The 24899-nt window shown below is 51.3% G+C and overlaps 2 protein-coding genes across 2 annotated transcripts; both read left to right on the top strand.

Annotated features, from left to right (window-relative positions):
* Positions 1-1128: 1128 nt before the first annotated feature.
* LOC132019710 (keratin, type II cytoskeletal 75) lies at positions 1129-11113 on the top strand. Its single transcript, XM_059403187.1, has 9 exons — positions 1129-1641; positions 2382-2596; positions 3549-3609; positions 3953-4048; positions 4887-5051; positions 6873-6998; positions 7141-7361; positions 8909-8943; positions 10875-11113. Exons 1-9 carry the CDS (start codon positions 1144-1146, stop codon positions 11111-11113), a joined length of 1656 nt encoding a protein of 551 aa, XP_059259170.1. The 5' UTR covers positions 1129-1143.
* A 2142-nt stretch (positions 11114-13255) lies between these two features.
* Positions 13256-24899, top strand: LOC132019703 (keratin, type II cytoskeletal 5-like). The gene is made up of 9 exons (XM_059403178.1): positions 13256-13735; positions 15557-15765; positions 18344-18404; positions 19187-19282; positions 21327-21491; positions 22263-22388; positions 23072-23292; positions 23830-23864; positions 24575-24899. The coding sequence occupies exons 1-9, from the start codon at positions 13256-13258 to the stop codon at positions 24775-24777; spliced, it is 1596 nt and encodes a 531-aa protein (XP_059259161.1). The 3' UTR covers positions 24778-24899.

The following is a 24899-nucleotide window of genomic DNA, read 5'->3' as shown; positions in this document are numbered from 1 at the left end:
AGATAGAGCTGTGAGGCAGTTTATGGTACATCACTTTTGTATAAATTAATGAACTTCAGTTCTTTCTAACCATTCATACCACAAGCCTGTTACTAAAGAAAAAGAACGTGTATGGTGTTCGTTTCAAATCCCCACCAGACTTGCCACAGGGAGGGACATCCAGCTGGCTCTTCATTCATACGTGCTTGATGCACCAGGAGAGAAGTCTCCACAAATGCTTTCTTGGCATTCGCACGTCCTAGGCCTTGCAACAGTTGTTTTCCCACACAAATCCTCGTCACAAACCCCACTTTACAGACACCTGAACTGAGGCTCAGGGAAGGCTCGTGCACGGCGCAGGGCCTCATAACTAGTAAGTGGGGCTGGGACTCAAACCCATCACCCCACACTCACAGCTTCTCTCCGCAGCAGACAGACAGAGGGGCTGGTCCCGAGAGTCCTGTTGTGGAGCAGACAGGGCATATATGTGTGCATGGCTGCCCGCTCCAGGACATCAAGTGTGACCTACACTGTAGAGAAGGAAGCTTATGAGGAAAACAAAGGAGCAATCAAAACTGGATGGTTTCTTAAGAAAGGTGAGTGTGAAGCAGGATTTTTAGGACCTGGAAGGACAGTGTGGGGCAGGGGACACAGCGGGCACTTGGTGAGAAAAGGCTCAGGGGCAGGAAGAACAGGTGGGAAGAGGAAGGCCTGGGAAACAGGGAATCGAGGCACTTGTTTTGACACACGATGTTTGCCCAGGAGGGGGTGGGTCCCAGGCCTAAGGAAGCGGTTTAGAAATGAGGCGGTGTTTTTAGAGCCCATTAAGAGATGCATGATTAGGACATGACTGAAAGCAATTAGCATGCTTCTCATTCGTCTGCTGATCAAGTTGCGACTGGAAAGGAGTTTCCACGTGGGGGAGGGATGCCAGGGAACCAACCAGTGGCCTTGACACCGTCCCGGAGGGGTGCTGAGTGTGAGCTCAGGGCTGGTGAATGCCTGGGGGATGCCATCAGAGGCCTCCCTAGGCAGCGCCCCACCCCTCCCGCAGGTCCATAAAAGTCAAGGCGGTCCAGAGCTCCCCAGGTGCCCCATCTTCTCCATCCCCCCGTCACACGCGCCCGTGTCAGGAGCTCTCCTCGCCAGCCTTGCTCAGCCACCATGTCCAGGCAGTCCAGCATCACTTTCCAGACCGGCAGCCGCAGGAGCTTCAGTGCGGCCTCAGCCACCACCCCAGCCACCGGCCGCTCCCGTTTCAGCTCCGTCTCCGTGGTCCGCTCTGCAGGTGGCGGTGCAGGGCTGGGCAGGATGAGCAGCGCTGGGGCCGGCTTCGGGAGCCGCAGCCTCTACAACCTGGGGGGCACCAGGCGAGTCTCCATTGGGGGGTGCGGCAGCAGCTTTCGAGGTGGCTTTGGTGGCAGGGCCAGCAGTGGGTTTGGGGTCAGTAGTGGATTTGGCTATGGGGGCACAGCCGGAGGAGGCTATGGGTCCTCTGGCTTCCCTGTGTGCCCGCCTGGAGGCATCCAAGAGGTCACCATCAACCAGAGCCTCTTGACTCCCCTCAACCTGCAAATCGACCCCGCCATCCAGCGGGTGCGGAAAGAGGAGCGGGAGCAGATCAAGACGCTCAACAACAAGTTTGCCTCATTCATCGACAAGGTGAGCTGGGGGGATGCATGTGTGCCATTGGAGTCGGGTGGCAGGAACGCTTGGAGAGGCCCTCTGCACGGACAGGGAGCAGTTATGCAATGGCCTCCCTGTGGAAAAACACATCCACTCAACAAGTACCTTGCAAGTGGGGCCAGATGGCCCCACGGGACCTTGTGGAAAGTTCCTTCATCCTCCCTGGGAGCCACGCAGTTGGTTCAGCCAACACCGAGGGAAGAGCTACATTGTTCTCCAAGGAGGAGTTTCCACTGAGCCAACTAGCCTCACTCAGAGCAGGTGTTGTCAAGACACTCAACCCAAGAATAGTCTGCCCCAAGAGACCTCTACGCCCACTACACCAGTTCTATGGTAGCCCCGGAGAACAGTGGGGCAGCATCAAGGGCTTTCCCATTCTGATTTGGAGTGGTCAGTTATATAGTTGACAGATGGGTATCAGGTGAAAGGCGGACTTTTCTTCTCTCCCTTATCAGTTGGAGTGTCTGGCACTGCCTCCCCAGTTTCTCAAGATTTCATTCTCCCGGGGTGCCTGCTTGACTCAGTTAAAGCCTCTGCCTTCGGCTCAGGTCATGATCCGAGGGTCCTGGGATCGAGCCCCAAGTTGGGCTCTCTGCTCAGCAGGGAGCCTGCTTCCCCTCCTTCTCTCTCTGCCTGCCTCTCTGCCTACTTGTGATCTCTGTCTGTCAAATAAATAAATAAAATCTTTAAAAATATTTCATTCTCCCTCCCTCCAGGTAAGGTTCCTGGAGCAGCAGAACAAGGTCTTGGAGACCAAGTGGGAGCTTCTTCAGGAGCAGGGCTCCAAGACGGTGAGGCAGAACCTGGAGCCTTTCTTTGACACCTACATCAATGACCTCCGCCGGCAGCTGGACAGCATCACCACAGAGAGGGGCAGGCTGGATGCTGAGCTGAGGAACATGCAAGACGTTGTGGAAGATTTCAAAGTCAGGTAAGGGGAAGACGGGCTGCTGGCCACACACAGTCGTCTCAGGACTCCTTTTAAATAGGACCAACAAGGTGCAAAGCAGCAAAATACCAGTGCCCACAGGGAGGTTTGGAACTTGGAGTCATTATCCCGTGATTGGAAGATAGCATGGCATAGAGTAACAAAGAGACTCGCATCTCACCCATCGCTATTAACAAGAAGCCTATTCTGACCTGTCCACATGACCACAAAGGGATGTCTGCATCATCTAACATAACATGGCTATTCTGGAAAGCATGATACCATTTCACAGTCAGAATATTCTTTAACTCTGCTGGCAAGGGCCCTATTATTGAGCTGGTGCATTCCCAGTGTAAATGAGGCAATTCTCCTGGGGGAGGCAAAATTTGACTAACCATCATCCACGCTGCAGTAGGTGAGGTATCCAATCAAAAGGGATGTCCCCCCTAACTTCTTAGCTGGCTTACCCTTGGTTTCTGAATTAAAGCCACTCTTATTTACTGAAAGCATGCTGTCACACAGCTGCTCTGAGGCTCAGTGAAAAGACCTCACAATCTACCAGGAATGGTTTTCTTCCTGAACAAGCAAAATTTACCCCACAGTTCTAGCAGCCACTAGAGGCAGGAACATTTTTTAAAGACTGCAACTGTGCATCTCTAAGAAGATGGAGTTGCATAAGTACGTATTTCTACTCCCATTAGTTCCATGCTCACCTTCTACTCTTACAAAAGGAATAATAAGAAGAAAAAACTGCTGGCAGAAGAAATGATTCCCTTTTTATAGAGGGAGAAATAGAGGTTAAGTGAATCACCCCAAGTCACACACAGGTCAGTGGAAGAGCTGGAAAGGATTTGAGGTCTCTTAACTCTTGCTACACCAGAAATGGTCCTCAGTCGGGGAAGAGTTCAACTGAACGCTTGCTCAACAGCACGCCCCCTCTCCTCTGTGCTTACAGGTACGAGGATGAAATTAACAAGCGCACCGCTGCCGAGAATGAGTTTGTGGCCCTGAAGAAGGTGGGTGGAAATGTCTCTCAAAGGAGAGGATTCGAAACTGAATCTTGGAGTATGCAGTGACTTCACCCTTGAAATGGCACAGAACCCTTCAGAGTATCTGGAGAGCTCAAATCTGCCAAAATGCTCCCTCTGTATTTATGTCCCCCTGACCCTGCTAGGGTTTCTGTTAGCTCAGGGGACTCAAGCCCCCAGTTCTCTACAATCATCCACCACAACCCCAAGCCCCAGATCCAGAGTTTACTAAAATCTAACCTGGAGGGGCCAGGGAGGAGTCTGCCCAACTTCTTCAGGACTCACTGCTTGGGGCTGGGTCTCAGAGGAGCGTCTTGTGCTGTTGTTCTAGGATGTGGACTCAGCCTACATGAACAAGGTGGAACTGGAGGCCAAGGTCAACTCTCTGACTGATGAGATCAACTTCTTCCGGATGCTCTTTGAGGCCGTAAGAGCCTGCAGATGGTTTTGTCCCTCCTAGGTCTGCAGCCTGGGAAGAAAAGGATGCTGCAGAGAATGTCATCTATATGGGGCCTCCATCTAGCATCTTGCCCCAGATGGTCCAAACTGGGGCTTAGGTGGTCATGGGCACCTGGGAGAACTGCTTGCAATCTTCCCACACTAAACCCTACTTCAGCTCTGAGGCTGCTTCCCCTACCCCACGGCAGCAAAGACAGAGTGCTGATTCTTGAATCCCAGATCCCTGGGTAGCATTTCCAAGGAATCAAGACACACCTCTCCCTCTCCTATCCCAGAAAAGTTCAGAAAAGGCAAGTTACCCCTCAGTTCAGGGTGCTTCTTGCCCTCTGAAGATGCCTCCTCTGGGCACTGCCACTCTGAAGGCAGAGACCTGGGTCTTTGAAGGGGAGAAAGAAGTAGGGAACAATGAAGTCACACTGTACAGAGGGAAGCAGGGTCCTAAAACTCACTGTATCCTAAAGAAGGTTTTGTGCTGGCATATGAATCAACATATGTCATATTCAACTCAGAATAATTTGAACCAGAGAACACTGGCTCACCCTTCACACTCAGGGAAAACACACAGGTGGGTGTCTTGAGAAGCTATGCCGGGGCACACACCCTCATCGCACTGATCTGTGACCCAGAAACTTTTCTGGGATTGACATCAGAGTCCCGAAATGGCTTCAAGTGCCCAGGGAAGGGCTGGAAGAATCCCTCCAAGGGAAGCCAAGAAGGGATTCCTGACCTTGACAGGTAGTCGGTCATGTGATTTCAAGAACATTTCTTTTTATGTCTTGGTGATGCTGAATTTTCTGGCTCTACAGGAGCTATCCCAGATGCAGACCCAGGTCAGTGACACATCTGTGGTCCTGTCCATGGACAACAACCGCAGCCTGGACCTGGACAGCATCATCGCTGAGGTCAAGGCCCAATACGAGGATATCGCCAACCGCAGCCGGGCCGAGGCTGAGTCCTGGTACCAGACCAAGGTGAGTGTAGGCACCTCTGTGATAGGTTCCAGGACTAGTGTTATCTGAAGCCCCGAATAATCATTTAACTATTAGCCATGAGCATCAAGGAATACAGGAGCATTTCTGTTTCTTTCGACATGGCAGAAGTGTCCGGTGCTATGAAAAGTCAACTTGAAATGGGTGTGGAAACCTAACCATACCCCCTACCATGTGGTCAGACAATGTTGGGTGCTCAGGTCAGCCCTTGTCCCCATATCACTTATGATGTGGTTGGACCTGGGTGAGACTCCAAAACAACCAAGAAAGAGTCACAGAGCTATTTCTAAATGGCTTATTTATTCAATACACTTGTGTCAAGCAGCATTGAAGAGTTGTAAATAAATAAGCTGCAAGCAGTTTATTTTTGATTAATAAAAAGCTTCCAAGACGAGGTGGGTCTTCCTGGCATTTGGAAGCATCCAGGGACCATAGATGGCCAAGGACGGGGGAGGCATTTAAGGGAGAATAAGCAATCCTGCAGGGGCTGGAAGATAGAAATGAGGACTTTGCTGAGCAAAAAACTCTATCAAAAAAGGCGGCATTGGGAGGACCAGTGAGAGCTACTGTCCGAAGTCACAGATGGCCAGAAGAAGGTTGGGCATTGGAGGTTGTAGTGACTGGATAGTCCAATCCATGAGATCACCTCTTTGCCCAGTATAGACCCCTCTCAGGGCCAGCTGCTCCCCTACATGTGGCTTCCATCTTTTACCCTGCTGTGCACACTACCTTAGTCCCTACCACTGCAACATGGTAGGAAGGAAGAGGGTATCAGGTCCTGAGGTGCACAATGCAGAGGGACATCCCCCCTAGAGGCAGAGGCAGATGGTGAATAGAGGCGAGGTGTGCCTAAGTTGAAATTTACAGTGGTTCAGATTTACAGTGAACATTTTCTTTTGTTGGTAGGGTCTGTTGTTCCCTTAAACCATATGTATCTAGAAATGGAGGAGCTGGGCCACCCAGCACTTTCAAAGCCAGACAGATCTTCACTTGGGCAGGGGCTCTTCTTCCCTGGGAAATGTGTGGGCTGGAGACAGGGTGTGTTATTTCTCCTAAATGAGTGCATCCTGGATATGCCCCACTAGGCATAGAGCTCCCTCAGATGGGGGGTCCTGTTACAAAGTCTTCAGAACTGTGCCCCCTTCAGCCTGGCTCCATCCAACACCCCCACCACTGATGTCTGGAGAGCTACCAAAATTCATGGTCACATGGGTCTGGATGTATGTCCCATGACCGGGATCCCTAAAGGACACTGACCAAGTCACCTTTTCTCCCCCACTCCCACCTGCCCAAAGCTCACCATGCTTCTTCCTGCCCCAGGGTCTTCACACAGACTATCTCCCCTATCTGGAATGTTTTCTCCCCAGCCTATCACTTAGATCACTCCTTCCCACCCTTCAGCACAAAGCTCAAACACCTCTATCTCTGGAAGGACTTCCCTGAGCTCCTTCCCACAACTCCATATCTGGGTCAGATTCCTTTCTTACACTACCCATTCATTTCCTAAGGGACATTCATCCCAGTTTGGAACTGTAAATTCAATAATACTTCATTAACATCTATTTCCCCAATAATCTGTAAGCATGAGTCTGATGATGCTGTCCGTGATACTCCCAAAGCCTGGCCTGTGCCTGGCAGGTAGGTGTGCCTAAGAAATACCACCAAAATGACTGAGCAAGGGAGTCCGTGAATGATCAGCGAATGGTTGGGTCTGCGGGTGGCCTTGAGGGCCACGCTGTGCACATGGAGAGTACCCAGCCCAGGTGTTTGACAAGGGGACTCACTCTGCTCTGATTCTATCAGTATGAGGAGCTGCAGGTCACAGCCGGCCGGCATGGCGATGATCTCCGCAACACCAAGCAAGAAATCTCCGAGATGAACCGGGTGATCCAGAGGCTGAGAGCCGAGATCGACAGCGTCAAGAAACAGGTAGAGTTTTGGCAGGGCCAAGAGCTCCTTGCACATTCATTTCTCCCGGGTCATCCTGCCATGCTTCTAGGACTCCTACCCAAGAAGCACCGCACCTCCAGGGGTTGTCAGTTAGGTTTGTGGCTTCCTCCTTTTCTTATAGTGTTCCAGCCTGCAAACGGCCATCGCTGACGCAGAACAGCGTGGAGAGTTGGCCCTCAAGGATGCCCGGGCCAAGCTAGTGGACCTAGAGGAGGCCCTGCAGAAGGCCAAGCAGGACATGGCCCGGCTGCTGCGCGAGTATCAGGAGCTCATGAACGTCAAGTTGGCCCTGGACGTGGAGATCGCCACCTACCGCAAGCTGCTGGAGGGCGAGGAGTGCAGGTGAGGACAGATGCACCACCTCTGTTCCAGCTGCGCGAGCATTCCTAAGGGCTCAGGTTGCTGTGGCCTCCTCTTCTCCTAAAATGCAGACAGAGCTGGGCTGTGAGAAAGAAAAAAACAAAAAACAAACAAACTAAACAAAACAAAAAACAAGCAGGTGCAATTTCTTTCCAGGTTAGTAACTCATTATCAAATGCCATTATTTGAAGCACAACTGCTTTTCATACCCCATAAAAATCTAGCATCTGACCAGGTCCTAAGTAATAAAATTCTATCAAAGGAGAAATTGTGTTATGCAGCAGGTCTGGTATGAGAATAAACTGTCCCATGATTTGGGCAGACAGGCCTACAACCAAGTAGGTACATAACCTCAGGAAAGCCAGTGTCCTTTCTCTGGTCCTCAGTTTCTTTATGATGGAATAAAGAGGCAAATCATCTGATCCCCAAAGTTCAGTGTTCTGCCGATTACTAGCTGTGTGACCAAGGGCAAATTACTTTACTTTTCTGTTTCTCACCTATGAAATGAGGCTAACCGTGGTTTCCATCCTATATGTTATTAAGAGTGTTAAAATAAGGGGCGCCTAGGTGGCTCAGTGGGTTAAGCCTCTGCCTTCGGCTCAGGTCATGATCCCAGGGTCCTGGGATGGAGCCCCGCATGGGGCTCTCTGCTCAGCGGGGAGCCTGCTTCCTCCTCTCTCTCTGTCTGTCTCTCTGCCTACTTGTGATCTCTCTCTGTCAAATAAATGGATAAAATCTTAAAAAAAAAAAAAGAGTGTTAAAATAAGGGAATACACATGAAGTCCTTAGAACATTTCACGATCCATAACAAGTGTCAAAAAATGCTAGTGATCATTCAGTTTTGTAGCCAAAGATATGGGCTTTGGAGCCAAGGGAGTCTGGCTTCAAATCTAGCTTTGTGAACACGGGCAATTAATTCACCTCTCTGAGCTTCGGTTTCCCCATCCATCAAATGGAGGTAGCGACACCTACTGAATGGGGTCATGAAGAGAATTAAGTGGCATAATGTGGGTATCAGGTATGTAGTCCTTTTTAATGTTCTAAGTATGTGTTTATGAATGAAGGCCAGCTCTGTCCTTAGTATGCGAAAGCAAAATTACTCTGGTTGCTACAATAATGGGCTGATTATTGTTATTGTTATGTTTATGACTCAGTCTCCTCTCCACACCTCTAATCACCCGAGGCACTGCCCCATGCCTAACAACGGTCCATTGTTGAGAGGGAAATCTTATTCCTCAAGGAGCCCTGCCTTTCCAGCCCACTCTAGTGTATGATTCCCTTTCATTTCCTCCAGGTGTCTACCTAGTTTGAACCCCCCCCCCAAAAAAAATGTTTCTGAGATTACAGGTTTTCCTCCAGATTGTTATTTTTAATACTACTACTATTTAAATTATTTCAACCTCCACTCACAGCTGCAATAAAAATAATAGAGGGTTTTTCAATGTTCATCATTACAAAAATTTGATTTAAATGCCCACGAGCTGCTGGATGTAATAGTAACGTTCCTTCTCCCTCTTCCCCCTGATCAGGCTGAGCGGAGAGGGCGTTTCTCCTGTTAACATCTGTGAGTATGACATCCTCTGTGTCAGTTCACGTGCATGTGGTTGGGGCAGGGAGGTGGCATCACGGGGGAGGGGAGAGGGCATGCACAAGACATCGGACGGGACCCCCCTCAGACAGGGTTCATTTTGAGGTTTGAGGTCTTGACTTCTTTATAAGGAGAGCCATATTAGGAGTCTTTTTCTTTCTTTCTTTTTAATTGTTTTTTAGGAGAGAGTCTTTAAGGTCCCACTTCTTACCCCTTTGCAAGGGACAGAGCACCAAAGGAAGGGTGAGCGGAGGTTTTCTCTGACCCTTCTGCATGGGTTTAGACCTATAGGTTCTTCCCCCCATGTCCCTGGACCCCACCCCTTTCTCACTGGAGGTGGAAGTCTAGATCAGACAAGAGCATTCACTACAGACAGGATTTAGGAAAGCCTGCTATGCCCTCAGCCTGTGGAGGGAGCCTCCACGCTGGGCTGAAGGGCATGGCCAGGAAGGCCACACCTTCTGGGAATGGTGTGGGGAGAAGCCCTGCCGCTCCAGTTTACAGAGTATAACAGCAGAAGGTCACCCAGGTTTTTCCAGGCAGCAAAAGCATATAGGACAGGGCAGGTGGGTACAGCTGCTCAGGAAGGGAGAGGGGTAGTAAGCTGGTGAAACCCCATGCCACTAAGGGTGGAGGTCACTCACAGAGCTCACTGCTGGCACCATGAGGCTGACTGGGATGACTTTTTCCAGCTTGCATCCTACAAATGAGTTTGGTATTCCTGATACAGGATTCACAAAACCAACGATTATGTTAATTGATGACTCTAGAAGGCAGAGCCCTCTGAACTACCCAGCTGTCCTCCTTCCCTGATATCCTTGTCTAGTGGCTCCCGAGACCCTCAGAGCTAGTTTTGGGGATGGCTGCTGTAACTTCTAAAGTTCCTTTTCCCTTGAAAGCACATAAAAGTCCGTGTTTGTTATCCAGGGCTGCGGCATTGCAGTACCACAAACTGGGGGGCTTCAGATAAGAGAAATGTACTGTGTCATGCTTCTGGAGAGTTCTCGGTGTTCCCTGCCCTGCATCACGCTGATCTCTGGCTCTGTGATCACATGGCCCTTTCCCTATGTGTTTGTCTTCACGTGGACGCCCTTCCTCTTCTTATAAGGACACGAGCTCTATTGGGTAGGGCCCTCCCTAATGATTGTATCTTAACTGGATTCCATCTGCAAGATCCCATTGCCAAATACGGTTGCATTTGCAGGTACTGGAAGTGAGGAATTCAACCTATTTTTTTTTTTTTTTTTTTTTTTTTGGAGAACACAGTTCATTCTGTATCCATCCATTTTTATTTCAGTTTCCCTTCCGAAGAGCCCAGTGTAGTGATTGCATGTTGAAGGTGATGCATGGTTATAAGAGCTCAAAAAAGAGCAGGTTGGGGAGCGGGGCAGAATGGGAGCAGAGTTGGCTGGCCAGTGGGTCATCTGTCACTTGGTCTAGCAAGATTACTCCAGCTCCATTCTGGGATTCAGGGTGCAGAGACTGGGGACATCGAGGGAAATATGTATGTGCCCCCGAGAAAGAAGAGAGACGCCAGAGCCAGGCCCACAGAGGGAGAAGGGGACAGAGTGGTAGGGGACTGTGAAGGGATCAAAGAGAAAGGCATGTGGACTAGAATCGCTTCCTGAATGTAAGAAGTCTCCATTAAGTTCTGAAAGGAACAGCTAGGCGCCAAGTAGCAGAGAGGAAGCAGGAAGCCATTCCAGACAGGAAGAGTGGCCCAGGGAAAACCAGGCTGAGCACAGACAAGAGCTCCCACTAAGTGGGCGGGGAGCCTGGAGGAGGCAAAAGTCTGCCTGACCAGACAACCACATCCTCACCCCACAGACACAGGGGCACAGGCCCTGACACTCCAGTTCTCTTCTCTCCTGCTCTGGGTCTTGACTCTCTCTCCTCTCTTCTGGTAGCTGTGGTCACCTCCACTGTTTCCAGCGGTTACGGCGGCGGCAGCAGCCTTGGAGGCGGAAGTCTGGGTCTCAGTGGGGGCAGCGGCTACTCCTTCACCACCAGCGCTGGGCACAACCTGGGCTCGGGCCTGGGCGGCTCCAGCTTCAGCGCCAGTAGCAGCCGGGGCCTCGGGAGCAGTGGCTCCAGTGTCAAGTTTGTCTCTACCACATCCTCCAGCCGGAAGAGCTACAAGCATTAAATGCAGCCACCCCACTCCCCTACCCCTGGCCTAAAGCCTGCTCGCTTGCTGACCTGGCCTGTCTATACTCACAGACACGATACCTGGGTCCTTCTTCTTCACCCCTGGCCCACCTGCGCTGCCAGGAAGCAAGCCTGGCGTCCTGGCTAAACCCCATTCCCCAGCTTAAGCTAGCCTCTGCCCTCCTGACAGTCCCCAGAGTGTCCCCACCCCCACCCGCTCTGTGCCAATGCCCTCCCTCTCTCAATATTTACATTTGGCCTATCTTGCGGAGACCACCCACCTTCAACTCCTCCTCCTTCCTCCCCACCTTCCAGACGCAAAGAGGAGTGGGTGTTTCCCAGGCCATCTCAATGCCAGGTTGGCAACCCACCTGTCTCACGATGCTTATAAGCTGCCTGCTGGGAGTGAGAACTCTCTCTCTTCCCTTCCGGGGATGTGTCTATTAAATGCATGTGTATTGTGTTTGGTGTCCAGCCCTCTGTCTGGCGTGGTTATGGAGCATAGAACGCTTCTCCTCCTCCCCGGGCCACAAAGAGAGCCCAGGGCACATCAGATCTTCCTCACTTCGCTCAGAATGAAGAATGTTGGGCTGGGGCGATGGAGGGATGGAGGGATGGAGGGAGGCTGACTGCCAGCCAGACTCCAGGCTGGTGTTTCTGCCCACTTCCTCCTGCCTCTTGTTGGAATGCCTTCTTTGAGAAGCCCAAGCCCCTGGGCAGCTCTGTCCTCCCCACTCTGTATGTCATTCAGGGCGATACCTTCCCCTCCCAAACACAGACGGTTTTCTAAGGACACTGACGTAGGGTGGGCAGCCCAGCCCTTCTCCAGCAAAGGGGCTGATTGTTCCCTGACAGCTTCAAACTTGCAGACCGGAGCAAAGAAATAACAGGCCAGAAGAGGAGTTAAAAGTCAGCCCTGGGGGCAATGCTTTCACCAAGCAGAGGAGCCTGCTGAGACCCATAATTGCAGGGGGGCACTGAGGCATCCAGGAAGCTCCCACATTCCTGAGTTTACAGTCTCCGGAACCCCTCCCATAAGGCAAGAGCCTGGCATTACCCGGACTGGGGACCGCTCATGTGGGCTTAGAGGAAGTGGGCTCAGGGCTCAGGACCTGGTAGGAACCAAGAAATAGGAACCAGGACTCTGAGCCATAACCAATCAGATGCCGTTCAGGAAGCTAATGGCAGGCCGGGAGAGACCATGAACAGAGAGAAGATGGGTGTAAAACCAGGGGCTAAAGGCTGGGAAGGGTGGCAGGAAGGAGAGAATTGAAATGGTAGGTAATCGTTAAATGTCCCTGGTCCCCAGGGACAAGAGGAATAGAAGGGATAGGAATTTTGAGAAAAATCCTGAGTCTGCCACCCTCAACAAACCACATCTCCTCCACCAGCATCAGGTACAAAGATCCTGTGGTCAGACCACTGCACCCTAACATCAGCCCAGCACCCGCTAGCCATGCGACCGCAGCCAAGTCTCACAACAACTCTATACCTCAGTACCTTCATGAGTAAAACAAGAGTAATAATAGCTACCCCATGGTGCTGCATGAAGATTAAATGAGAAGACAGGTGAAAAGCAGCTACCTATCATAGCTGCTCAATAAACGTTGGCAACTATTAGTCTCCTCCTTATCCTCACCAAGTCTTTATGTTAATCAAATGACATAATGCTTACAGCTGACCTGCCCCGTGGTCTGGCAAAGACTGAGTCCTCAGTAAATGAGGTTTCTCTTCTTTTCCCAGCAACAGGAAGGGCATAATCCAGTACTTGGGTTCAGAGTCCAAGAGCTAGGAATCCAAAGAGAGGAACAGCTCAGAAAGAGTGGGAGTGCCTGCCGTGTGAGCCTGAGAACCTGGGTGGGCGGGGGGCTCAGGACCCACGCCTACCCCGGGCCCGAATCCCCAGGCCTGGTCCTGCCCTGGGTAGGGTGTTCCCCGTGATGATTAGGGGGCAGGAAAATGGGTGCTGGCCAGACATGCCATTGAGGTGAACTCAACAGAGTGGTCTTTGATCTTCTCCGGCCAAGCCCAGTTCTTGAAAGGGATAAAAGTCAAGGAGAGTCTGGGACAGCTAGACTTGGAAAGCTCCTCATCCCTTTGACACTTGTGCTCCTCTGACTCTCTGGCATCAGCTCCCACCATGACCCAACGATCTTCTGTCACCATCAAGTCAGGAGGCACTCGGAACTTCAGTGCTTCCTCGACCAGCCTCCTCCCAGGCTGCCGGCCCAGCTTCAGCTCTGTCTCTGTGTCCCAGGGCGGGAAGAGCTTCGGGGGCAGCTGTGTGGGTGGCTTCGGGACGAGGAGCCTCCACAGCTTTGGAGGTAGCAAAAGAATCTCCATCAGTGGAGGCTACCGCTGTAGCCGGGCCAGCGGTGGAGGTGCCAGCTATGGGCTGGGGCTCGGAGGCATGGGCTACAGGGCTGGGGGAGCCTTTGGCGGGTATGGATTTGGAGGCGGGATGATGTCTGGCTCCGGGGGCATCCAGGAGGTCACTGTCAACCAAAGCCTCCTGACCCCCCTCCACCTGGAGATTGATCCCTCCCTCCAGCGGGTGCGAAAGGAGGAAAGGGAGCAGATCAAGACCCTCAACAACAAGTTCGCCTCCTTCATTGACAAGGTGAGAGGCAACTGGGATCCCCACCAGAAAAGCAGCAGGTGCTTGGGGTATCTCTACTTTCTGTGCTTTTCTGAGGTAACCTGGGACTTGCCCAGGACCTGCAATCCTGGGGGCTAGGAAGACTGCTGACTTGGTGAAAGAAGGAGTGGTTTCCTACCTTGTTGAGGTGGGAGCAGAAAAATATTCATCTCCACACTCCAGAGCTATCTGACCTACTGCAAGGCCATTGCTCTTTTGATGGATAATGAATGTGTATTCAAGTCAGACAGCAAAAAGGATCATTTTAAAGGCAAAGGAATGAAGGAATGAAAGGTTATGAGAAGCGTGCTGGGGTCACTTTTTCCTGCAGTTAATAGGGGCAAGTCCTCCTGTGGTGACTTCCCTGGTGACTTGGGTATGTCGGGGAAGCTGAGTGGTTGACAAGGGGCTGGCTTTTCCACTTTTCTTCTAGTGAGAGCTGACCTGTGACGTCAGCCCTGAGGGTGCCCTGTAGAATGACCTGTCCTCCTAGGGATTTCCCCAGGTCTGGGAAGAGAAGCTTTTCTCTTCTGTTCTGCCACTGGTTCCCCCGTAAGCTTGTTGCTTTGTCTGGGAAGAACAAATTCAATGATATGACTTATTCTGGCTCTATATATGAGACCTGGAAAGAAGAGTGCTAGACTCTTCCAACCTAGATCCTAGTGCTAGGAGGACATCCCCTAACATCTTGGGCCTTGGTTAGGTTGGACAGATGGACTCCATGGTGACTCTGCAGGCTATGGAATGTCTCATCCATATCTACGAATATGCCAGTCTAACCAAAGGGACCATTGAGCAACAGGTTCTTCCATTTGATCACCCATGTCACCCCACTTGGCCTGGTATTTGCACCAACAGATGTGAGGTTTCCAGGAAACTGGCTCTGAGAGGAAAAGGCAGGCTATCCTTTGCTTGGTTCATCTGGAGGGGATGTGGGGGAAAGGAGATGTGATAGGGAGGGACTTGAGGCTGGGATTACCCCTCTTCTTTTAACAACAGAGAAGAAAGGTGGGCAGGGCAAGAGGGGCATTTGTTAAAGGCCCTCTGGAGGTACACTGCCATCTCCAAAGTTATGGAGGCTCCTTCATTGCTTCATTCGGAGGCTGTGTGTCATTCCAAGGGACCCCAAAAGAAAGACTTTGCATAAGGAGAAAGGTTTTGCATATTCCCAAGGCTGCCTCCCAGATGCAGGAGCAGATAGATGAGTACAACTCAAGCAAACCAGGCTAGTAGCACAAGACCACAAGGGACCTGAGAGAGCAGAGGGGGCTTCCTACGCCACACAGCAGGCCAAAGACATGGCTGGCATTGTGGCCAGGTCCCCCAGTGCAACTTTAGGGTGACCCATTTCGGCATTCCTGGACTGTATGGACAGCTGAGTCCAGGTTCTAGATCTGGAGAAATCACGTGGGAAAAGAAATGGACAGACTAAATTTTCTGCCAGGAACCTCCTACCCATTTAATGGGAATCAAAATCCCACCCAGCCAGATGACGGTGGAGTGTTCTTTCCATCAGCATTGTTTGGTGGATGCAGATGGTTTCCAGCCCCTCTGGTCCCAGTCCTCCTTACTTCTCCCGCCTCCTACTTAAGCCACTGCCTGTCTCCCAGGCCCGTTTCATCCACATTTGTGTGGTTCTCTACGTTCCAGTCTCCTCCAGGATGACGACAAGGGGGAGACTGCCACCTGGGCTCCAAGCTCCTAGAGGGCCTCCCTGCATTGTTGGGGGGCCCTGTGTCGCAGAGCCCTCTGGGAGGCTGCTGCAGGGCAGCCCACATGGTCTCTCCCCTCCGGTCTGGGCAGGTGCGGTTCCTGGAGCAGCAGAACAAGGTCCTGGAGACCAAATGGAGCCTCCTGCAGGAGCATAAAACCACCAGGGCCAACATTGAGCCCATGTTTGAAGCCTACATCAGCAACCTGAGACGGCAGCTGGACTGCCTGGGTGGCGAGCGGACACGGCTGGAGACGGAGTTGAAGAACATGCAGGACGTGGTGGAAGACTTTAAGAACAAGTGAGTAGACGCTCAGCCAGCTCCGGCAAGGGCCCTGCCCCAAGGGTCCTGGGGAGGCCCTGCTCTCTGAAAGTGTCCAGTCTAGTGGGGCAGTGGGATGCACACTCAGGGCAGCGAGGCAGAATCAGATAAAGAACTGGGACCCTGTGGTCAAGAACAGTGAGGCTTTGGGGAGGGGAGGGATGGAGATGATGATGACCTGCACGGGCACTAAGAGTGGGTTTTGCACAACCACCGCGTGAACTCTGCAGATGGGGAGAGTGAGGCTTGGAGACAGCCCCTGACTTAGCCGACATTGTGCAGGTGGCCAACTCATGAGTTCAGAATCAAACCCATAGACTCTCACTCTCACATCTGTTCAACTCAGCCCCATTGCTAACTTACATGAGGGCACGCACTCATCCCAGCCTTGGCCAAGGCCAGGAACAAAGCAGGAGACAGATTTGCTGCCTTCTCTGCGGAACCACACACACACACACACAGCCCACTAAACATGATGGCATGCTTTTGCCTATAGATTCAAGCAGCTTCTTACTTCTGTTGTTTTAATTTATGTCTAATGCTCTTGGTCCAAACAAAATAAGGGAGTTGAGGAGTTTCTGTTATAGTTTTTCTAATGTAATGAGAATTCAGGTCTGAGATGAATTTAAATGGTAGCTACCACACACCTGTGGCTTTTTAAATTTTAATTAATTAAAATTAAATAAAATGTTAACGTTAGTTCCTCAGTCACACTAGCCCCATTTCAAGGGCTCAGTTGCTGCATGTGGCTGATGAGTCCCAGACTGGATATAGATATAGAGCATATCCGTTGCTGCAGGAAGTTCTATTGGGCAGCACTATGGAATCTTGGCCCCACTACTTACTAATTGAATTACCTCAGATTCCCTGAACCCTAGTTCCTTTGTCTGTTAAAGAGCCTATTAATAGTGCCCACTCTGTAGGGGTTGAGAATATTATGTCAAAATTTGCATGTGAAATACTTGGTATGGTGTCCAGTGCCTAGTAATTTTTAAATAAGTGTTAGCTATTTTTATTATAGGGATGATTGTGTATTTAATGATGCAGACACAGGCAAGAGAAACAAGTGGAGATGGATAATTTATAATATGTATGCAACATGGAGTAACAGTGTTTCAGTCTAAGAAGTCTTCCTGGAGGAAGAGACTTAACACTCAAGGTGGAGAAAGACAGAGGCACTGGGGAGGACTATTGGGGGATCAGTTGAAGAGTGTGTCCTGGTTAATGGACAGTGATATTCCTGTGGCAGGGACCTTAAGAGGCCCATGCAGGGGGAGGGACTGTGAGACAGAAAACACAGAAGGTGAGGACAGTTACATGGAGTTGCGGGAGGAGAAGATTCAGATTTTATTAAAAGGCAGCACGAGGAAACAATAAGGAAAACCTCATCTGCTCTGGAGAAGGAACAATACTGAAGATTCAGTGGCAGGAAAGGGCTTTTCTCAGATCCTACTGGACAGTGGAGGCAACACAATGTACTTAGTGTATATACATATATATATATGTATATACACTAACTTAGTGTATATACATATATATATATGTATATACACTATATACATATACACACACACACACATACCACATATACTTAGTATATATACCACATATACTTAGTGTGGGATAGTACCTGGTGTTTTAAAAAATAATAATAACGAGCCATTCAGAGGTTAAAAAGAGCCTCTGAAAGGTTAAGTGACCTGACCCAGTGTACTCTGCTGGGAGGAAGAAAAGACAAAGCCCAAACCCCAACCACCCAACCACCCAGAGCTGCTAAGAGGGTAGGACTTGTTGATGCTTAGGAGGGCTGGGGAGGAAATGAGTCACCTAGAGCAGAAGGGAAGCTTCCTTCCCAGAGCTCAGTGAGCAAAAGTGCACCTCCTCATGCCCCTAGGGGGCAGGAGGGGAAAAGGGCTGCTCTCTAGGGGCAAATTGAAGAATGAGAAGCCTAGGCAGAGGAGGAGGGAGGACCCCTATTAGCCTGAGGATGGTTCCCTCTCTATGGTTCGGTTTAGCTAAGACCAGAGCGCCAAGACAATGTAGAGGTACCACGGAGGACAGGAGCCAGTCAAGGCCTGTGACTGTCTGCCTCAGGCCAGACCACTCCTTTTTCCTTCCTTCTTTTCGGCTTGGGGTAACACGAGGAGAAAAAGGAAGGCTGCTGGCCCCCTTATGGGGACATCATCACTCTATGGAGCAAAGCCTTGAAAAAGACAACCTCAGAAGGAATGAGCGTGGTTCTGCTTTACTGTTGTTTTGGGCTTGAGTTGTATTTGGACAGAAGTGGTTGTGTGATTGATGGGGCATGGGGGAACACGTGTACAGTGGCTCACTTTCCATGGTTTTTCTGGAGACCCACACCGCCTACCCCCCTATGACCCCAACTGTTGGACCTCACTCCCAGAAGCCTGCTCCTAACACCCATCTGCTTTTTTGTATTGATTTATGATTGGCCTAAAATAGGAGATTCATTTCAGGTATCCAAGATACTGATTCCATATTTTTATATATTAATCAGTGATCACCTTGACAATCCACTTCTTGATCCTTCCCACAGGTATGAGGAAGAAATCAACAGACGTACAGTGGCGGAGAATGAGTTTGTGGTGCTCAAGAAGGTGAGGCGACAGAGTTGCTCCCTCCTGGCTCCCAGGCCCAAGGAGCCCCTTCTGGGAGTGACGCCACTGAAGCCAGTGGCCTGGCACCTTTTAATTCATGTAGCTGATCTTTGAAGCAGGTTTTACTCTAGAAAGTGTAAACACTCGGGCTCAGGGAGGTCAAGTAAGTGGCCCAAGTTTACCCAGAAAATCAGAAGTGAGTCACGATCTGGGACTCCAGAGTCCGGGCTATAAATCATGACACCAGCCCCTCCCCAAATGGAGTCCCTGAGGAGAGAAATGAGCAAAATGGGCCCTGTGTTGCGCTAAGGCTCAGTCAGGCTCAGAAGGACAGGAGCAGGACAGGGAATGGCTCCATGGAGTGGTGGGCCTTCCTGCTGAGCAGGGCGGACAGAGGGAGGGGAGAGCAGCTGGGGAGGGAGAAAAGAGCAGCCCTGTGTGCAGCCCAGGAAGGGGCTGAGAGTGTGAGGAGGAGGGCCCAGGGAGAGGCTGGGAGAGCCCAGAGGCAGCCGAAACCCACGGACCCAGGATGGTATTGACCTCACCAGTGCAGGTGACCTAAGATCTGTCCATGTAACATGAGCTAGGGAACAGGTGAGCATTCCCTGACAGCCCTGGTCCTCACATGTTCCCCCCCCCCCCTGCAAATTCCATTCCAAAGCCTGGAACAGAGAAATGCTCTCATCTCTGGGTGCTGACATTCTCCAGCCTAGCTCTCTGCCAGACGGGCTGGCTGCTGCACCAGAGATGAGCCTCAGAGTGATAGCATGTTCTGTGCCCAGGATGTGGATGCCGCCTACATGAACAAGGTGGAGCTGGAGGCCAAGGTGGATGCCTTGATGGATGAAATCAACTTCCTGAGAGCTTTCTATGATGCGGTAAGCAGTGTCAGGGGCTGGGGGCCTAGGCTGGGCACACAGGCTGCCGGCTCCTTCCCTCATCTCCTCTCTGCTCCCCACCATGTCCCCAGGTTGGAATTCATGGAGCATAAGCTGCTTTCCCTACCAAGGAACAAAATGAGTTTCCCTAGAGCAGCTGGGGGGTCAGGCAAGATATTCAACCTTGACCACTTGGACTATGCATGTGCTATTGGTCAGGCAAAAAAACAAAGCAAAACAAAACAACACAACAACAACAACAACAACAAAAAAAAAAAACCTCCTGTTGATGAATTGCACGTGCTTTCCAGAGACATCGCTGGGCATCCTGGCTCACCCAAACCCAGCACAAATTTACCAGATACTCTTTCTAGAGGACGAGGTTGTGAATGATGCCATTTCACAAACCAAGTGGCAATCAGTGAACCCTTGGGTGCTTTTAAAAGCACCAAGGGCAGATGTCCAGCTCTCCTGAAGACACGTATCACTTGCAACTCCACATGCCAGACACTATCCTTGGGGCTGCAGGGGCAGTGCTGAGCAGACACAACAAAGCCCCTAAGTTCTTAGAGCTTCTATTACAGTGGAGCAGCACAGAGAGGATGGGATAACTATGCCATTTCAGGCATAGTAGGGCTGATGGAGAGAAACAGGGAACGGTGACAGGCAGGAGGTGGGTGACAGCTGATGAGAAATGGGAAGAAATGAGGACTCAGGAATGCCAGGAGGAGGCCAAGGTGGCTGGAGGAGAGTGGTCAAGATGGAGTGAGAGGTGCATTGTGTGCCCCCCAGTAGACCTGATAAAGACAGGTGATATGCCCATGCATGACGTATGTTTGGGGTGCAAGAGAAGTGGGTCATGTTCCAGGAGCAGGAGCATGGGCTCCATGGCTTTGGACAGGTGCAGTGACCACCCTGCCGCCCACATAGGAACCAAAAAAAAAAAAAAAAAAAGGCATCATTTTTCTCTGCTTGTTCACTACAATGCTGACAGCTGTAAGCATGTGGGCTGAAACAACCCCCCAACTCAGGCTAGGTCAGCTACCAGGAAAACTATGTAGGAAAAACATATTGCAAAACAACAACAAAATAATAATTGCTTGAAGCAGGGGATGCATGAACCAATTCTTAATAAACAAAGGAAAGGAATATTTTTACTTAGATTTGTGCTGTGGACCAGGGATTCTCAAATTTTAAAGTGTATCAGAATCTTCTAGACCACATGTTAAAATACCAGTTCTGATTCGGTGAATCTAGGGTAGGAACCAAAATATTGCAGTTCCCAGGGCTATTGTTCCCAGGTAATGCTATTGCTGTTGCTGGTCTCAGGATCCAGCAACCTTAGTGGTGGAACTGACACCTTAGATGAGTCTGGAAAGTGATCAATAACAAATAATTTGTGGTTTACTGTTTCAAAAACAGTGTTATGTAGACATGAATTGGTTTAATACTCGCAGAAAGCATGTAAAACAGTGCTAGGACCAGCCACCCTGAGACTCAGAGAAGTGATCTAACCCAGACTCCAGTGCTTTGCTCTGGTGCCCTTTCTGCTGTCTTGAGCTGATTTCCATTTTCCATCCCTGAGGAACAGGGAGGAGCCAAGTTGGGAAACAGGATTGAGATGCAGCAGAGCTTTCTGGCTCCTTGTGACTCAGTTTTCTGTCATAAGAGGATTTCTTTATTTGGTATAAAAGGTTGTATTTTCTCAGAACCTGAGACAGCCCGGCACTGACAGGTCACAGCAAGGTGTACTCCCTTGATAGCGGGAGTGGCTGCTGGAGGAAGCTGGCTAGGGTTCCCTGTGTGGCTGCTCCCCACGTGCAGATGAGCTGATGATCAAGTCCGGGTGTAAACTCAGTGACCTTCCTAATGTCCTTCCCAGCCCTTTGGACCAATACAGAGGACTGCACCCCAACAGTGCAAGTGAGGTCCTTGATACCAATGTCTGTTTCCTGGGCCTGGCCACTGTCTCCCAATACACACACACATACACATACACACACACACACCCTGCTTCAGCTATTCTGTTTGGCCCCCAACACAGGAGCTGGCTCAGCTTCAGGCCCAGATCTCAGAAACCTCCGTGGTCCTGTCCATGGACAACAACCGCAAGCTGGACCTGGACAGCATCATCTCTGAGGTCAAGGCCCAGTACGAGGACATTGCCAACCGTAGCCGGGCTGAGGCCGAGTCCTGGTACCAGACCAAGGTGAGATGTCAAGGTCAAGTCCATGAAACAGTCTTAGAGAACTGGGATTTCAAAGGCAAATTAGGTAAGAGCCTTGTCCTGTCGGGTGTCGTGTTCAGATGGGGTCAAAGGGATATGAGTTCAGCCTGAGTTTACCCTCTGTCAGGAGCACCCCTTGGGCAACACCATCAGGATCCCGGGGAAACAACCAGGTGAAGCAGGAGGTGGTCAGTCCTCTGCAAGGGGGAGGATGGACACACCTCAAATGCCCCATAGAGGCCAGCAAGGGACAGCTAGACAGCACCAGCCAGCAGGACCCAGAGAGGGAAGGTAGGAACTAGACCAAGGCTCAGCCTCCTGGATCTGGAGAAGGGAGGTACAGCGTACAGTGGTGAGGGGCTGGGAGCAAAGGGTCAACATGGGCCACACAATGAGATTTTTCAAGTTAGAGAAAACTCTCTAAGCGGGGGAGCCACAAATATGAAAGAGCTTAAAAATGAGAGTGAAAAGCACCCCTGCGTGCTGCTGAGCTCGTGAGGAAAAGATAACCTGATACAGAGGGGGAAGGATGAGAGACCAGACACAGGGCGGGTCCAGCTGTGGGGTGGGGTCAGCGGGCATGGAGGGGACAGAGCCGAGAGACAGTGCAGATGGAATCTGATGGAAGGCAGCTGTGGGGACAAAGGGAGGCACTTCCAAGCAGCACTCTAGAAGACTGTCGGGCCCTGGGAGGCCACAGCCATCTTGCCTCTGGCCTGACCATGCCCTCCCTACCCCACCACGTCCCCCCAGTATGAGGAGCTGCAGCGGTCAGCCGGCCGGCATGGGGATGACCTCCGCACCACCAAGATGGAGATCTCCGAGCTGAACCGCGTGATGCAGAGGCTGCGCTCTGAGATTGATAACCTGAAGAAGCAGGTAGGGCTGAGCTCCCAGCAGACATCCCACCCGTGCCCCTGACCACTGGCGGACCTGGGCCTGGTCCCAATGCAGCCCATGCAGAAAGAAACCTCCCCAGATGAGGGACCATCCAGGATTGTGACTATGCTGTCTCCCACCCCACCAGGGAGGTCAGGACGTTCTTTCTGAGATCTGCCCATCAGTTGCTCCTTAACAGATGGGTCTGCCCTCTGGGGACATACAAGACAAAACTATGCAGAGAAGTGCAACATCAGAAAGGGCCATCCCCCCAAAAATCATTTTCTCCCTTATGGTTAAGTCTCAAATTATCCAAGGAGGACAGAAATTAATCTTTTATTTATTTGTTTGTTTGCTTGTTTGTTTATTTTTATTTGACAGAGAGAGAGCTCACAAGTAGGCAGAGAGGCAGAGGGAGAGGGGGAAGCAGGCTCCCTGCTGAGCAGAGAGCCCAATACGGGACTCGATCCCAGGACTCTGAGATCATGGCCTGAGCTAAAGGCAGAGGCTTAACCCATAAGCCACCCAGGTGCCCTGATTAATCTTGTTTTTAAAGATGATGAAACTCCAAGTTCCTTTGCATAAATCCATTTCAGGAAATTCTCCCATATGTTTAACCTTAAAAACACATCTTACTCCATTCTCTGGGGGCGACCTCACAAACTCCCCTGTGCCCCTGGCAGTGTGCCACACTCCAGAATGCCATCGCTGATGCTGAGCAGCGTGGGGAGCTGGCCCTCAAGGATGCCAAGAACAAGCTGGCTGAGCTGGAGGACGCCCTGCAGAAGGCCAAGCAGGACATGGCCCGGCAGCTGCGCGAGTACCAGGAGCTCATGAACGTCAAGCTGGCCCTGGACATCGAGATTGCCACCTACCGCAAGCTGCTGGAGGGCGAGGAGTGCAGGTGGGGGGCTTTCCCCGACCATGGCTGCTCAAGAACCTTGGCTCCCACCGTGGCTCAAACAGACTTCACAGATACCAAGAGCCCCAGTGTCAGGCCCCAGAAGAAATTCCAAAGGCAGAAACAGAGTTAAGATGCAGCCTTTCCCCAGAGGCACTCTGTAGTCTCAGCCTCTCCCATCATTGCTACTGGACCCGGGGCAGAGGATTGGGGTGATGATGTCAGGCAGAGGTGGCCCATGACCACCTGGAAGGCCACTAGCAGAGCCATTCCTACCCAGCCCCCAGGCTACACTGGGGATGGGCCACTGGGGCTCTGTGCTTGCTGGAGATGCCTACAATCAAAGTGTCCCTCTCCACCTAGCAAACTGGCATCCCTCTCCCCACTTCTATGTATTTTGATTTGGTGTCTCTTCTAGAGTCCCCTCGCAGGTTCTTATTAGCTAGATGAAAGTGACAGCAGGAGACGCAAGAGCCCAGGGATCTTCAACTTCTCAGCAAATGAAATGTCTCTTTCTCTCCCCCCTTCCCCCCGCAACAGACTCACTGGGGAAGGTGTCGGACCCGTGAATATCTGTGAGTAAATGTCTTGGGATACTAGAAAAGTGGGCATCGAAACAGAAGCAATAGCATCACTAACAAGGTGTTGGGGATAGATGTGGACAGAGATGTCATTAAGACAGAGAGGGGAGGTCGAGGCATCTTCGAATGTTTGACAGGCTGTAGGGAGCTGTGTCCCATGGTACTGAGCTCCCTGTCACTGAATGTGGTTAAGTGGACACTATAAACCATTGCCTCTCAGTGATGTGTCAGAACGATTACAGTTGGGGGACACCCATCCAGGTGGCCCTCAGGCCTCTTCCATTATGGGAGCCTATGCTCCTGCCCAGCACACAAGGCCTTGTGCTCCATCCAGTACGAGAACCCTGTGCAGCAGAGAAATGGACACAGCAAGTATGACCCTGGACTTGCCACTTGATGTCTCTGCACCCCCATTCTCCCTCTGGAAAGTAGAGGTGATGGTGGTAATGGTGCTTTCTCGGCCTGATGAGATCAACATGGTCACAGCTGTGAAAGTGCTTTGAAAAGTGCAATGTCCTCTACAGACGCTCAGGAGGGGGGGCAGCGTGTCACGGGGATGGCGAGTCCATGACCACCCTCTCAGACTCCGGCCCCTGGATCCAAGACATTCCTGTTCTGGGGGCGGGGTGGGGAGCCCCCCCAGGGAGGGAGCTCCTGGGGACCCAGAGGAGTCTACCAATGTGCCCTGTGTCTTGTCTCCACAGCCGTGGTCTCCTCCAGTGGGGGCACTGGCTACAGCTCAGGCGGCGGCCTCTGCATGTCAGGAGGCGGCGGCTACAGCAGCAGCCTGGGCTACAGCTCCGGGGGCAGCTTCAGTTCCACCAGCAGCCGCAGCATGAGTGGCAACAGCTCCAGTATGCGCATGATCTCCAAGACATCGTCCACCAAGAAGAGTTACAGGAGCTAAAGCGCCCCACCCTCCAGGCTCCCGCCTCCAGACTCCCCTGACCCCCCACCCTAAGGCCTGCCGCTTTGCTGATGCCCCATGCACAGAATCAACAGCAGGAGGCGTGGGGAGTGGCCTTTGAG

The sequence above is a fragment of the Mustela nigripes genome, chromosome 6 (assembly GCF_022355385.1).
Source record: "Mustela nigripes isolate SB6536 chromosome 6, MUSNIG.SB6536, whole genome shotgun sequence".
Taxonomy (NCBI): domain Eukaryota; kingdom Metazoa; phylum Chordata; class Mammalia; order Carnivora; family Mustelidae; genus Mustela; species Mustela nigripes.
The sequence above is the reverse complement of the archived record's forward strand: the minus strand, read 5'-3'. Positions and strand labels throughout refer to the sequence as shown.